We start from the raw sequence: 14,461 nt of genomic DNA, 5'->3' as shown, positions 1-14,461 counted from the left end.
AGTGTTTTGGACCATGTGGGTTGTGTCTATCCACAGTTTCCATGTATCTGTTGTAAAAGAAATTTTCATTGATCGGTGTAAGTTCTGACCATGTGACTGAACTTCCCAGATCCTTTTACTGACACTGATGTTTTCTGCCCATCGTGGTGATTGGGAATAAACACTTGGAGCCTCCAGCTGCATGCTGAAGAGACAGATGGAGGCAAGGATGGGAGGTGTTCCTTGAGAGCCTAGAGAGTAAAACTGTTCAGACTCCGGATTTTGGTGCTGTTTGTTCCCTGGGTTCCTGAGAGTGGAGGAGACCTGTGCAGCTGTAAAGCTTCCTGCAGTTTCCTCATCAGTAAGTGGAGAAGCCCAGTCAGGACTCTGCCCTGTGGGCTGAGCCAGAGTTTCCCAGAAAGGAGTGCTGAAGTCATCATGCTACAGTGACGCCTGATCACCTTGCCCGCCGAGGCCAGCACCTGGGTGAAGCCGCACCATCCAAAGAAGGCTGTGGTGGGGGCACCCCTGTGGAAGGACGTGACTGAGATGTTTAAAAAGGAAGGTGAGACTAGACTGCTGGGTGGGAGGGAGGAAGAGCACCATCCTCCAGAGTGGGAAGGAATGTAGACATCTGAGCAGAAGCGTCTCTTGGGGAGGCAGTTGGGTAAAAAGCCTCTGGAGTTCTTTATTGCTCCTGGCCTGAGGTTTTCCTAAGTAGCAGTGGTTAATTCAGCCCCAAACCAGTATTTTAGTGTCATGACTGTGTATGTTATTTCTTTTCAACTTCCCCATGGGTGTGAGAGGCTGGGAGAACTTGCCTGATTTTCCATATTTTACAGTGAAGAAATGTGAATCAAACAAATGACCTGTCCAGGTGCTTGGTATGTAGGTCAGAAGTAGAAGTCAGGAGGGAAAGTACCAGCTGAGACTGGAGTATCCTTTGCTCAAATAGCAAGGAAGAGCTCAGAGACTAGTAGACCTATGTTTGAGGGTGCAACAGCCTGGTTCAAACTGGGGACAGTTTAAGTATCCAGATTGATTGTAACACCTTAAATAAGTAAAATTCCACATGTTCATGATGATACTTAAAATAGAGGAAGAAGGGGGGAGAAAAACTCATCTTTCAACATTGGAAGTGATTAAGATACTGATTTTCTTACTTTGAAAATATATTATTAGGGGAATGAAGGATGCCTTGATCTTGCTTTTTAAATCCTTTTCAGAAAATACCTTCCAGTAATGAATGTGAAAGGAATGATGGGATATTTTACTGTAAATTAAATAATTGGAAGATTGATGGGGAATAGGACATTCACAAGTTGTCAAAGTGTCACCTCCACAAATGAAATGAAGTGAAAGTTGCTCAGTCATATCCAACTCTTTGCAACCCCATGGACTATACAGTCCGTAGAATTCTCCAGGCCAGAATAGTGGAGTGGGTAGCCTTTCCCTTCTCCAGGGGATCTTCCCAACCCAGGGAGCGAACCCAGGTCTCCCGCATTGCAGGCAGATTCTTTACCAGCTGAGCCACAAGGGAAGCCCAAGAATACTGGAGTGGGTAGCCTATCCCTTCTCCAGCGGATCTTCCCGACCCAGGAATTGAACCAGGGTCTCCTGCATTGCAGGCGGATTCTTTACCATCTGAGCTATCAGTTCAGTTCAGTCACTCAGTCGTGTCCAACTCTTTGCAACCCCATGAATCGCAGCACACCAGGCCTCCCTGTCCATCACCAACTCCTGGAGTTTACCCAAACTCATGTCCATCGAGTCAGTGATGCCATCCAGCCAACTCATCCTCTGTCGTCACCTTCTCCTCGTGCCCCCAATCCTTTCTAGCATCAGGGTCTTTTCCAATAAGTCAACTCTTCACATGAGGTGGCCAAAATATTGGAGTTTCAGCTTCAACATCAGTCCTTCCAATGAACACCCAGGGCTGATCTCCTTAAGGATGGACTGGTTGGATCTCCTTGCAGTCCAAAGGACTCTCAAGAGTCTTCTCCAACACCACAGTTCAAGAGCATCAATTCTTCGGCACTCAGCTTTCTTCACAGTCCAACTCTCACATCCATACATGACTACTGGAAAAATCATAGCCTTGACTAGACGGACCTTTGTTGGCAAAGTAATGTCTCTGCTTTTTAATATGCTATCTAGGTTGGTCATAACTTTCTTTCCAAGGAGTAAGCGTCTTTTAATTTCATAGCTGCAATCACCATCAGCAGTGATTTTGGAGCCCCCCAAAATAAAGTCTGACACTGTTTCCACTGTTTCCCCATCTATTTCCCATGAAGTGATGGGACCAGATGCCATGATCTTAGTTTTCTGAGCGTTGAGCTTTAAGCCAACTTTTTCACTCTCTTCTTTCACTTTCATCAAGAGGCTTTTTAGTTCCTCTTCACTTTCTGCCATAAGGGTGGTGTCATCTGCATATCTGAGGTTATTGATATTTCTCCCGGCAATCTTGATTCCAGCTTGTGGTTCTTCCAGCCCAGCGTTTCTCATGATGTACTCTAAGTCATGTAATATAAGTTAAATAAGCAGGGTGACAATATACAGCCTTAACGTACTCCTTTCCCTATTTGGAACCAGTCTGTTGTTCCATGTCCAGTTCTAACTGTTGCTTCCTGACCTGCATACAGGTTTCTCAAGGGGCAGGTCAGGTGGTCTGGTGTTCCCATCTCTTTCAAAATTTTCCACAGTTTCTTGTGATCCACACAGTCAAAGGCTTTGGCATAGTCAATAAAGCAGAAATAGATGTTTTTCTGGAACTCTCTTGCTATAACCCCCCACAAATCACTTGCTAAATGTCAGGGAAAGAACATACTTTTCCAGTGGCAAGATCTGGTGGTCACTATCTTAACCAAATGTTCCAGTCATGGGATGACCTGACAGTTTGTGCCTTCTGGGTCATGTAATATAAAGAACATGGTATCACCCATAATATATCCCTTCCTAAAATGTTTAACTTGATCCAAATTAAACTTAAAGGCTGAAATTCTGGTTTAAAGAAAATATAGGGGATGGAGAAGTAAGATAAACCTAACCATGAGGATACAGTAAGATGATACCAGTCTTTTAAAAGCCACTGTCATGAAAAAACGGAAGTACTATCTAGAGTAAGAGAGGCTTTGAATAACAGCCACTTTGAGTGTGTGAACCTTGGTTGGCTCCTGGTTTGGAAAAAATCCAGGATAAAAGATAGTTTGGGAATAGCTGAGGAAATCTGAATATTTGGATGGATATTAACTCTCTGAACTGAGATAAATGGTTATGCAGGAGAAGATTCTTTGAAGTATTCAGGGAGGAGGTATCATGACAGCATGTGAAATCTTAGTTCCCTCACCAGGGACTGAACCCACGCCCCTTGCAGTGGAAGAGTGTGGAGTCCTAACCACGGAACCTCTAGGGAAGTCCTATGATGTCTACAACTCTAAAATGGCTCAGAAAAAAATATAGATAAATGAAGTAAATATGGCAAATGTTAGTGATTATTGAATGTGGGTGGAAGATATATGGGTGTTTAGTATTCATGATAAAAAGTTAAGGGAAAAATACAAGGACAGTAATTCATGTGCTTTTTAAAAAATTTCTCCAACCAAGATGGGTTTATTCAGAATCAGCAGAGAATTGCAATTTGTGGTCTGCAACTACTGTGAACCATGTACAAGGCCCCAGTGATAAGGATAGGAGAAAACTTCTATAGAGAAAAAGGAAGTTGGCAGAGCTATAGTTAAAAATAGTCCCTAGCTTTTCGCTGGCTGAATGCTTGCCATGAAAGAAGAGGAGTCTCTTCTTCCTGTTGGACTCTGCTATCATTGCAGAGTATGAGAGCTCCCTCTTCTGGTCTCCCAATTTTATTTAATTGAGTGAGTGAAAGTCACTCAATCTTGTCCGATTCTTTGTAACCCTATGGACTATACAGTCCATGGAATTCTCTAGGCCAGAATACTGGAGTGGGTAGCCTTTCCTTCTCCAGGGGATCTTCCCAACCCAGGGATCGAACCCAGGTCTCCCGCATTGCAGGCAGATTCTTTACCAGCTGAGCCACTAGGGAAGCCCTTTTTAAGTTGAGGTTTCTGTTAATTTTTACATTTCCTCCTTTTGACCAAGATCTTCCTCTGGAAACTTGGTTAGTCAAGAGTGAAGTTTTCTAGTTTCATCAGCCCTTTTGTTCCTCAGTGTCAAGAAAGTTCTTCCTGGAGTAGTGTCTTACATCAGAGGGAAAGTGTACAATTTGGAAACCTATTAAGGTCAATTTGAGTAAAACGAAAGGGTAGGATGGAGAACTCTCAGGCACTTTTTATCTTAAATGCTTATGTTATCAAGATCATAGACATTGGAGATTATCTGAAGCATTATATCATCTTTAGTGACAAAATTCCAACAGTCCTGGTCTGGATATGTTGGGAAAGCTGTCTCATCAGATATTGTCTGCTTCAGTTCTAGGAAATATTTACTTTTAGGTCACTAGATGATATGCATTTCCAGTTAGTGTCTGGTGCTTTTTTTAGGTGTGTCATGTGACTCCAGGAGTCTATTCCCTGGCATGTAGCAGCACAAGGATTGGTTAGCAATACCTGTTAGGAGCCTTTCTAGGGATATTACAGAGTTTTTGGAGGTGTCTTTCCTAATGGATGAAATCTCCATTCTAAGGTGTGATGCTTAAGATCTTCATCTTCCAAGGGAGCACTGCTAGTGTTGGAGGATCTCCTGTAGAGACGTGGGTCGGAAGTGGCTCTCCAGGGGGTCGGGGGTACTGGCAGCAGCAATCCTGGAAAGTGCCCCTTGGCGGGAGCCCTCTTGAAGGTCACCGTTAGCCCTACTATCTCATGTGCTTTAATTACAAGTTGTTTTGTTTTGCTTTTTTCATTTGTTTGCATCTTGTGGGATCTTAGTTAACCTGACCAGGGATTTAACCCTGTTCCTCAGCAGTGAAAGTGCAGAGACCTGACCACTGAACTACCAGGGGATTTCCTAGTTCATATATATTTTTTAAAAGATTTATTTATTTATTTATGGCTGTGCTGGGTCTTTGTTGCTGCACACAGGTGTTCTCCAGGTACAGTGAGTGGGGGCTACCCACTCTCTAGATGTGGTGTGCAGGCTTCTCATTGTAGTAACTTCTCTTGTTGCAGAGCACAAGTTCTAGGCGCTTCAACAGTTTCAGCTCGCAGGCTGCAGAGCACGGGCTCAATAGTTGTGGCATATGGGCTTAGTTGCTCTGTGGCATGTGGAATCTTCCCAGGCCAGGGATCAAACTCATGTCCCTTGCATTGGCAGGTGGATTCTTTACCACTGAGCCACCATGGAAGCCCCATATTTTTAACATGTCAAATTCAGCCAGTATTTCTTGAATTCCAGTAGCCTGGCAGGGTGTTATACTTAACTAGCAGATGGGAAAAAGTGAACCAGATAACGTTTCTACACATATACTCATACTAATGCTCAGTTGAAAGATATAATTATAAAAATAAATATAATAGGAGGCAGCCTGAGATACCAGAATAGAGAGAAAAACCAAGCTTTGGGGGAATACAGGGGAGAGGAAGTTTTTTTCTTATTAAGGGGATCTGAGAAAACTTCACTTGAACTGATCTAGAAGGATACATCAGTTTTTCACTGAGTAGGCCTTGGGGGAAAGTTCTGAGCTGGGTGGTATTAATATCTAGGTATGTTCAAAGAGTGGATTATGTGGTAGGTGTGTCCAGTGTTTAGAGGCAAGAAATATTTGGAAAAATAGCTTTGGACTGTTTGTGGAGGATCTTGAAGTCTATGATATGATAAAGTGTTTGGAGTTTTCTTTCTTGTAGTGGGGAACATTTGAGGATTTTTGAGGTAGGTCTGTGCTTTTGGACCAGCGCTGGTCATTGGGAAACATTAATCCTGTAATCAATGCATTGCAGATCGTCCCATTAGGAGGCTCCAATCTGCTCTTGAGTGGCTCTGAATGTCCCTCTTTGTTAATGTATTGAGAGAGGGGCTGTATGCAGCAGGTCTGCAGGAAGTTTTTCTATTTAGGGGGATTTGGAGAGGTGCAAACTGCACAGTTCCTTCCCTTTCCCAGCTCGGCTATCTCAGGATGCTGATGAGACCCAAGGAGAAAGCTTTGAGGATGAAGTGACCTCTGGGTCCCTGACAGCAGAACCCCAGGTGGGTCGGAGTTTCCTGTCACTTTCTTGAAATTGTTTCTCAGATTTTAAGAGCCCTGGACTTTGATTTTCTTTAGGCTGACTTCTTGGATTGGATTTTCTTAGCCTGTTTGAAATCAGCCTGCATGGATTTATTTTACAGGTAATTTCCCCACCAGTAATAACCTTCCTGAGGAACCCTCTTGTTTCTAGCAAACCTCTAGGCATTTATCCAACAGATTTAAAAATCATGTTCTGTGTGTGTGTGTGTGTGTGTGTGTGTGTGGAAAAAGTACATAAAGTAATTCTTTTTTTGGCCATTCAACACAGATTGCAGGGGTCTCAGTTCCCTGACTAGGGATTGAACCCGGGGCCACAGCAGTGAAAGCCTGGAATCCTAACCACTAGACTACCAAGGAGCTCCCTGTAATTCTTGCTCTTAAAATTCACAAGATGTCATCCAGGGGAAAGACAAGCATTGTAAAACATTTTAAGCAACATTTTAAAATGAACAGAGTGAGATTCCGATATTCTTGGAGATGCATGCACTCCTTAAAGACCTTTGAGAGAAGATCATGTCCTAGAGCAGAATTGTAGATGAAAAGAGAAGTGAGTAGAGAAGCTGCTGACAGGTCACAAAGGGTGCAAACGAAATAGGCTGAGCAGAAAAGGAAGGAAAGCTTCCAAGAGTCATACATTAGCTCATTAGAAAGCCAATGGTACTGGCAGCAGGCAAAGTTCTGTACAACCAAACCCCAGAAGCACAGGGAAACTCAAGAGAATTAGAGAGTAATCAGAGAAAACCAATGTAGAAGAAGATATTAGAGAACAGGAGAGTTTTAAAGTGGAGAGATCTTAGCTTCCAAAATCACATGGTATAGGGTTTGGTCTCATGTCTTTGGGGCTTTCCTGATGGCTCAGCCCAATGTAGGAGAATCCACCTGCCAATGTAGGAGACACAGGTTCGATCACTGGGTTGGAAGATCCCCTAGAGAAGGAAATGGCCACCCACTCCAGTATTCTTGCCTGGAGAATACCACGGACAGAGGAGCCTGGCGTGCTGCAGTCCATGGGGTCACAAAGAGTCGGACACGACTGAGTGACTAACACCAAGTCTTTAACTTTGCTCAAATTCAGTTTTCTCATCGGTTAAATGTGGATGCTAGTGTTGGCCTCATAGGGCTGAAATACATTCCAGAATTATTTACAATCCATAAAAAGCATTAAAATAGTCTGTATACTTGAGGAATTTGTTATTATTTCAGCCTTCTGGCTTCTGAGTTCTCCTCCCATTTGGTAATATTTAAAAAATACAAAACCTCAAATGGTTATTTGTGTAGGTTGTTCACAACAGGCCCTCGTACTTCCCAATACAGTGTCCGCTTTGGTCAAGGGATCTTCCTTACAAGGCACAATTCATGCTCCCTCCAAAAATATGCTATTCTCGCATACTTTTCTTACTAACAGAAATCCCTAGCTAAGGGTCTTACCCATGTAGAAATGTTCTCATTTATAACCAGTTCTTTCAGCCCAACCAGGGTCCCTGTCTTGTCTTGTGGCCTTAGCCTCCTTTTAGACTCTCCCCTTTCTCAAATATTCCTGATTTTTATTGTCCTTAAATTACTATATACTGTTCTATGACCTTCATTGATATAGTTTATGAGTATTTTGCCTTCAGCCAAACTGCGAGTTGGAAGAGACAACTTACACGCTCCCTGCATTGTTTTGTAACCTCCAGCAGAGAATCAGCCAAATGGTTTTCAAAAGAATGTCCATAGGAGCTGCCGAAGGCTGAATGACACGGAGATCTCCTTCTAGCCTTTCCCACATCAGAGATGGGTTCCCACGTGTGGCAGGCTTTCTCATATAGACAGATTGACATAGACCTATCTGACCTGAGGAGAATCTCTGCTGAGGGCTGTTTTTCCACCTCCGTGATAGATTTGCTAAAAAAAAAAAAAAAAAAAAAAAAAAAAGAGGGTGTCCAGGAAAACTTGGCTACAATCTCTTAGCATATAGATAAAGTTAGAACAACTTCCTGATTCAGGCTAAAAAGAAATATATTTGGTATTCTAGGAACCATTGACCTTCAAGGACGTATCTGTGGACTTCACCCAGGAGGAATGGGAGCAGCTGGCCCCTGCTCACCGGAATCTGTACTGGGATGTGATGCTGGAGAACTATGGAAACCTGGTCTCAGTGGGTAAGGGTGGATTCCCTTTGTAACTAGAACCTGCCTATTGGAATAAGAATCTTTATTTCTAAGTGAACTGCTCTGCTTGGGCTTTGGGTTCTGTGTTAGAAATTTCTAGTTCCATTTGAACAGCAAATCAGGATTGCTGTGGTCTTTTCTGCCCTGGTCTTTCTACTCTACCCTGCAGAAGGCCTGACTAACAAAGGACTGTCTGTAAATTCTTGGGATACCTCTCTGACCTCAGCACATGCAGTTTTTTCTTCTTGTGAGTAGGATACCAGCTTTCCAAACCTGGTGTGATTTCCCAGTTAGAGAAAGGAGAAGAGCCATGGCTGATGGAGAGAGAGGTTTCAGGAGGTCCAAGTCCAGGTAAGAGCAAGGCATGTGGAGCCCTTATGTTTGCCAGAGAGTTCAGCTTAAAGGCTTCTCCAGGCCGTGGGGAAGGCTGCAGTCACCTGGGTGAGACCCACAGAAAACTCGATTACCACTCTGTCCCTCCTCTCCTACACTTGCCTCTTCTCATTAGTTTCTCTGGAGTCAGAGGAAAAGAGATGCCTTTCTCTTCAAGGTTAACTGCCTTCACCATTTCTTTTGACCTGACTTTTGTGGTTTTCTGGCTTTCTCCAGCATTCTAAACCTTGCCCTGATCATAGTTTCTTTCTCCTATACATTCAGATATCCATGGATCTCTCCTCATTTAAAACTGTGCTCTTGGTACTTCCCTGGTAATCCAGTGGTTGAGACTCTGTGAAGACTGTGTTTCCACTGCAGGGAGCATGGGTTCAATCCTTGTCAGGGAACTAGGATCCCTCTGCTGCAGTGTAGCCAACAAAAATCAACCAACCAACCAAACGAACAAAAGAAACACAACAAAAGACAAACACCCCCAAAAAATCAGCACCCTTCAGCAGATTCTTATGTCATTTTATCATGACTTTCTCTGATGATTCCATTTAAAATTTTTTCCTATATTCTATGACTATCCCTTCAATTTTGATTCTTATTAACTTTTAAAAGTGTAATTTAACTTTTATTTCAGATAATACACGACTCTTTTGAGAAATCACCACAGAATTCGTTCTTAGCAAATCCAATGGCTTTTAATAGTCTTCTTTGACTTCTAAGAATAGTAAAAATGACACTGTTTTCCAAGTTGGTTTCTATGAGTCGTGTACCTACTTTAACCCCATATTACAAATGAGATAAAGAAGGCTCTTAGGTTAAGAAATCTGTCCATGATTTAATGTCCTAATAGCCACTATGAGGACATTAGTCCTAATTAGTCCTAATAGTCCTAATTAGTCCTAATAGTCCACTATTAGTCCATGTCCCAATAGCCACTATTAGGTGAAATCAGTGTTTGAATTCTAATCATTCTGCCTCCACAGTTGGAGTTCTTTCGGTGCTTTCCTACAGGGCAGCATTAGGTTATGTAGACCTCACCACCTTTGTGGTATTGTTTTCTTCCATCAGCTAGTTTAATAATTTTTGTCTCTTCTGTCTCTCTTATTGCTTCTTCAGTGCTTCTCATCAATCTCCTTCCTAATGCAGGTGTATCACTTATGCCTTTGTTAGGCTAGGCTAACCTACTATAGCGTATAGACTCTAAAGTTTGGCTCAAACTGAATAGGGCTTTCTTGCTCATATATTGATCTGGGGGAGTTGGTTAGTTCAGTGGACAGTTCTTTACCACCTTGCATTCAGGGACAGAGATTCCTTCCACATGGTAGTTCCGTCATTCTTGAGGGCCGCCTCATCATCTAAGTTTGGCCAGCAGTAGAGGAAAAGCACGAGGAGGGCATGGCACCCCACTCCAGTATTCTTGCCTGGAGAATCCCCATGGACAGAGGAGCCTGGCGGGCTACAGTCCATGGGGTTGCAAAGAATCAGACACGACTGAGCGACTTAGCACAGCACAGCACAGAGGAAAAGCACAGAAGGGTTCATTTGGGAGGTTTTTATGGGCCAAACTGGAATGGCTCACATCACTTTTCACTCTCATTCACTTAATCGGGGAGATTGGGAAGTATAGTACAGTTGTGTGTCCAAAAATAAGGAGAAGATGTTTCGGTGAACAGCCAACAGTCTCTGCCACAATCCCTGAGGAGCCTCTCTCTTACACTGCTGTCCTATTTCTGCACAAACTCCCACAGATGCATTGTGATGTTCTCAACTATCCCTTTGATATCTGTATTCTCCATATCTTCATTTGTGTCATACATGTTTATATGAACTCTATTCCCTCATCTCCCTGGTGTTTGGAACATCTCTATATAGACACACTGTTGTTACTTCAAGCCCAGTACATCCAAAATTAGAAGCAATCATCTCTCCCAAATGAAGTTCTCATCTTGACTCTTCCTGTCCTTTCAGCCTCTAAGACTAGAAATCATTGTATCAGCAAGAATGTATCATGCTTTCTACTTTGTTTTCCCCCCATCCTCCATGTTTTCTTCTTTGGTTTTACCTACTCAGTCCACTTCTACTCTTTATCTCTGTTGATGTATTGTTAAGCCAGGTTCCCATCATCCCATGCCAATTACTATAATTTCTAGCTGCATTTGTGGATATCTTATTTTCTTTTTCTGAATCATTTTGAATGTTACTGCCAGATTGGACCACTCAAAATATCTCATTTATCTTGTTTTTACCTTAAAAAGAAAGTTAAGTGACTCCTTATCCCCTATAATAAGTAATCCAAACATCTCTACTTGCTTTTTGAGTCCAGTCCAAAATTTATCCTGCTATTACCAAGTACTTTGTATGTGCTTTGACTAAAATGAGCTTGGCCATCCTGGAGAATAAGTTTGCTGTAAACAGTAACTGTTGATGCTTTAGGATGACAGAGTCCAGTATAGTTGGATAGAAGTAGAGAGTAAAAATCCAGGAAACTCCCTCATCTGATTTATAAAAATCACATCTGAAAATGTTGTGTCATGTGTACTATGGATAGAATATATATTCTCTATCTTTTAACATTTTACAGTGTAGATAATATTTTGTCACAAATTAAGAAACCATTTTCACCTCTTATATAGACAATAATTATGAAGATAGATAAAAATCCAGTGAAAGGCACCCATATTCACCAATAGCACATATACCCATAACCTAATAATTTCTTTTTAGTAAATCCTATGAAACACTGACAGAAGTATACACAAATTTATATATAAAAGATAAAGGGAAAAATTAGAGATTACCTAAATAGTTTTCAGTAGGGAAAAGTCAAAGAAATGTGTCTGTAAGTAGAATGCAGGCTTCCCTCATAGCTCAGTTGGTAAAGAACCTGCCTGCAATGCAGGAGACCCTGGTTCGATTCCTGGGTAGGGAAGATCCGCTGGAGAAGGAATAGGCTACCCGTTCCAGTATTCTGGCCTGGAGAATTCCATGGACTGTATAGTCCATGGGGTCGCAAAGAGTCGGACATGACTGAGTGACTTTCACTATTTCACTAAGTGGAATGCAGTTGTTATAAAGAATAATATAAATCTAAATGTACAGACATGGGGGGGCATAAGATATAGTTGAGTTAAAAAAACATGCAGAATTATATTTATGACCATATATACACAAATGCACATATTTACATGTATATATTATCCAGAAATGTCTGAACAGATGCATTCCATAATCCTAAGAGTATAAAGGAAATGGAGATGAAATTGACAGAGGCTATCCTTTTTTAGTGAATGCATTTCTATATTATTTAATGTTTTATTTGAGCATGCAAAATGTATGAGGTACTTAAATTTTTTAAGTAAATAAAATTTTGTCATAGAAATAGGATCTTGAGATAGCGTGTTAAAATTTTTATCTTCCTGTCTTATCTCTTGATATTTGCCCTTATAGTGATGTTTTCTTCTTAATCCATTTCCTCTTGCAGTTCTCATGGATGAACTCCTCCTAGTTTTCAAAGTCACTTTCACATACATTTTTTTAAAAGTCTTTCATTTTGTATAGCTCCTCAGAGCTCCATTTATTTATTTGGCTGTGTCAGTTCTTAGTTGCAGCATGCAGGATCTTTGTTGCATCATGGGGGATCTTTTGTTCTGATGCATGGACTCTCTAGTTGTGGCACGCGATCTCCGAATGCGGGCTCAGTTGCCTGGTGGTATGCTGCTGCTGCTGCTGCTGCTAAGTCGCTTCAGTCGTGTCCGACTCTGTGCGATCCCATAGACAGCAGCCCACCAGGCTCCACCATCCCTGGGATTCTCCAGGCAAGAATACTGGAGTGGGTTGCCATTTCCTTCTCCAGTGCATGAATGGGAAAAGTGAAAGTGAAGTCGCTCAGTCGTGTCTGACTCTTAGCGACGCCATGGACTCTAGCCTACCAGGCTCTTCCATCTATGGGATTTTCTAGGCAAGAGTACTGGAGTGGGGTGCCATTGCCTTCTCCGGCCTGGTGGTATATGAGATCGTAGTTCTCTGACCATATATCAAACCCATATGCCCTGCACTGCAAGGCAGATTCTTAACCACTTGATCACTAGGGAAGTCCTATCTCATATTCTTGTAACAACTTCTTTGCTTTGACCACTTTGTTATTTTCATATTAGCTATCTAGGTGGCAGAATCCTATTTGAAGACTATTCAGCCCTCCTGTACCTAGTATGTGTTATTTTTCCCTCCTGTTTGCACTGTTGCCATTTATTTTTTAAGTGCAGTGAATATGGGTTAGTTATATTTTTGGATTTCTTTCAGACTTGGAGGATGAAACAGAAACCAAAGAGACTGCTTTAAAAAATGACATTTCATGGGAAGAATTACACCATGGCCTGATGATGAAAAGGTTCATGAGAGGAAGCACCTTGATTTCCACATTGGGAAGAATCTCCAAATGTCACAAGTTAGAAAACCACCAGGAGAACCAAGGAATGGGTGAGAGACAAATCCCCTTGATCCACAAGAAAAGGCTCACTCAGAAGAGAGGCCAAGAATCTAACAAATTTGAGAAAAATATTAATATGAGCTCAAAATTTATAGGACCAGTAGGCCCTCCAAAAAAAAGACCCCATAGATACGACATATCTGGCAAGAAAAGTAGATGCAATATAGATTTGATTAATCATTCAAGAAATTATACAAGAATGAAAATCTTTGAATGTAATATATGTGAAAAAAATCTTCAAACAGCTCATTCACCTTACAGAACACATGAGAATTCATACTGGAGAGAAACCTTTCAGATGTAAAGAATGTGGAAAAGCCTTTAGCCAAAGCTCATCCCTTATTCCACATCAGAGAATCCATACTGGTGAGAAACCCTATGAGTGTAAGGAATGTGGGAAAACCTTCAGACATTCATCATCTCTTACTCAACATGTCAGAATTCATACTGGGGAGAAACCCTATGAATGTGGTGTATGTGAGAAAGCATTCAGCCAGAGCATTGGACTGATCCAGCATCTGAGAACTCATGTCAGAGAGAAACCTTTTACATGCAAAGACTGTGGAAAAGCATTTTTCCTGATTAGACACCTCAGGCAACATGAGATTATTCATACTGGTGTGAAACCCTATATTTGTAATGTATGCAGTAAAACTTTCAGCCACAGCACATACCTAACTCAACACCAGAGAACTCATAATAGGGAAAGACCATATAAATGTAAGGAATGTGGAAAAGCCTTTAGCCAGAGAATACATCTTTCTATCCATCAGAGAGTCCATACTGGAGTGAAACCTTATGAATGTAGTCATTGTGGGAAAGCCTTTAGGCATGATTCATCCTTTGCTAAACATCAGAGAATTCATACTGGAGAAAAACCGTATGATTGTAATGAATGTGGAAAAGCCTTCAGCTGTAGTTCATCACTTATTCGACACTGCAAAACACATTTAAGAAATACCTTCAGCAATGATGTGTGAAATATATTCAACATCAAAGAATCCCCCAGTTGGAGCAAAAGCCTCTAAATCTGTGATTTTCTTTCAGATTTCAAGAACAAATCTTCTTTTTTAACGGTTTGACCCAATGTTACAATTACTAATTTTGCTGTATTAAAAAAACAAACTACCTATTATCAGCATTGCTTCAGAAAAGAAAGGGAATTTTAATATTTTAAAATATAGGAAGACTATAATTATAGAAAACAGTCTTTTACATTAAATTAGTTTTATGAAAATCTCCCAAATTTGTCTTTATCTTTCTCAT

The 14,461-nt window shown here is 41.4% G+C and overlaps 1 protein-coding gene across 1 annotated transcript; it reads left to right on the top strand.

Annotated features, from left to right (window-relative positions):
• Window positions 1–417: 417 nt before the first annotated feature.
• On the top strand, window positions 418–14,190 carry ZFP69B (ZFP69 zinc finger protein B). Its single transcript, XM_081493949.1, is given in 6 exon segments — window positions 418–544; window positions 6,047–6,132; window positions 8,187–8,313; window positions 8,578–8,673; window positions 13,009–13,424; window positions 13,426–14,190. Coding segments are annotated over 6 exon segments (1,602 nt in total). The 3' UTR covers window positions 14,176–14,190.
• Window positions 14,191–14,461: the final 271 nt, after the last annotated feature.

Source organism: Giraffa tippelskirchi, chromosome 5 (genome assembly GCF_054371585.1).
Source record: "Giraffa tippelskirchi isolate mGirTip1 chromosome 5, T2T-mGirTip1v1.2.pri, whole genome shotgun sequence".
NCBI classification, from domain to species: domain Eukaryota; kingdom Metazoa; phylum Chordata; class Mammalia; order Artiodactyla; family Giraffidae; genus Giraffa; species Giraffa tippelskirchi.
This window is presented reverse-complemented; position numbering and strand designations above follow the sequence as displayed.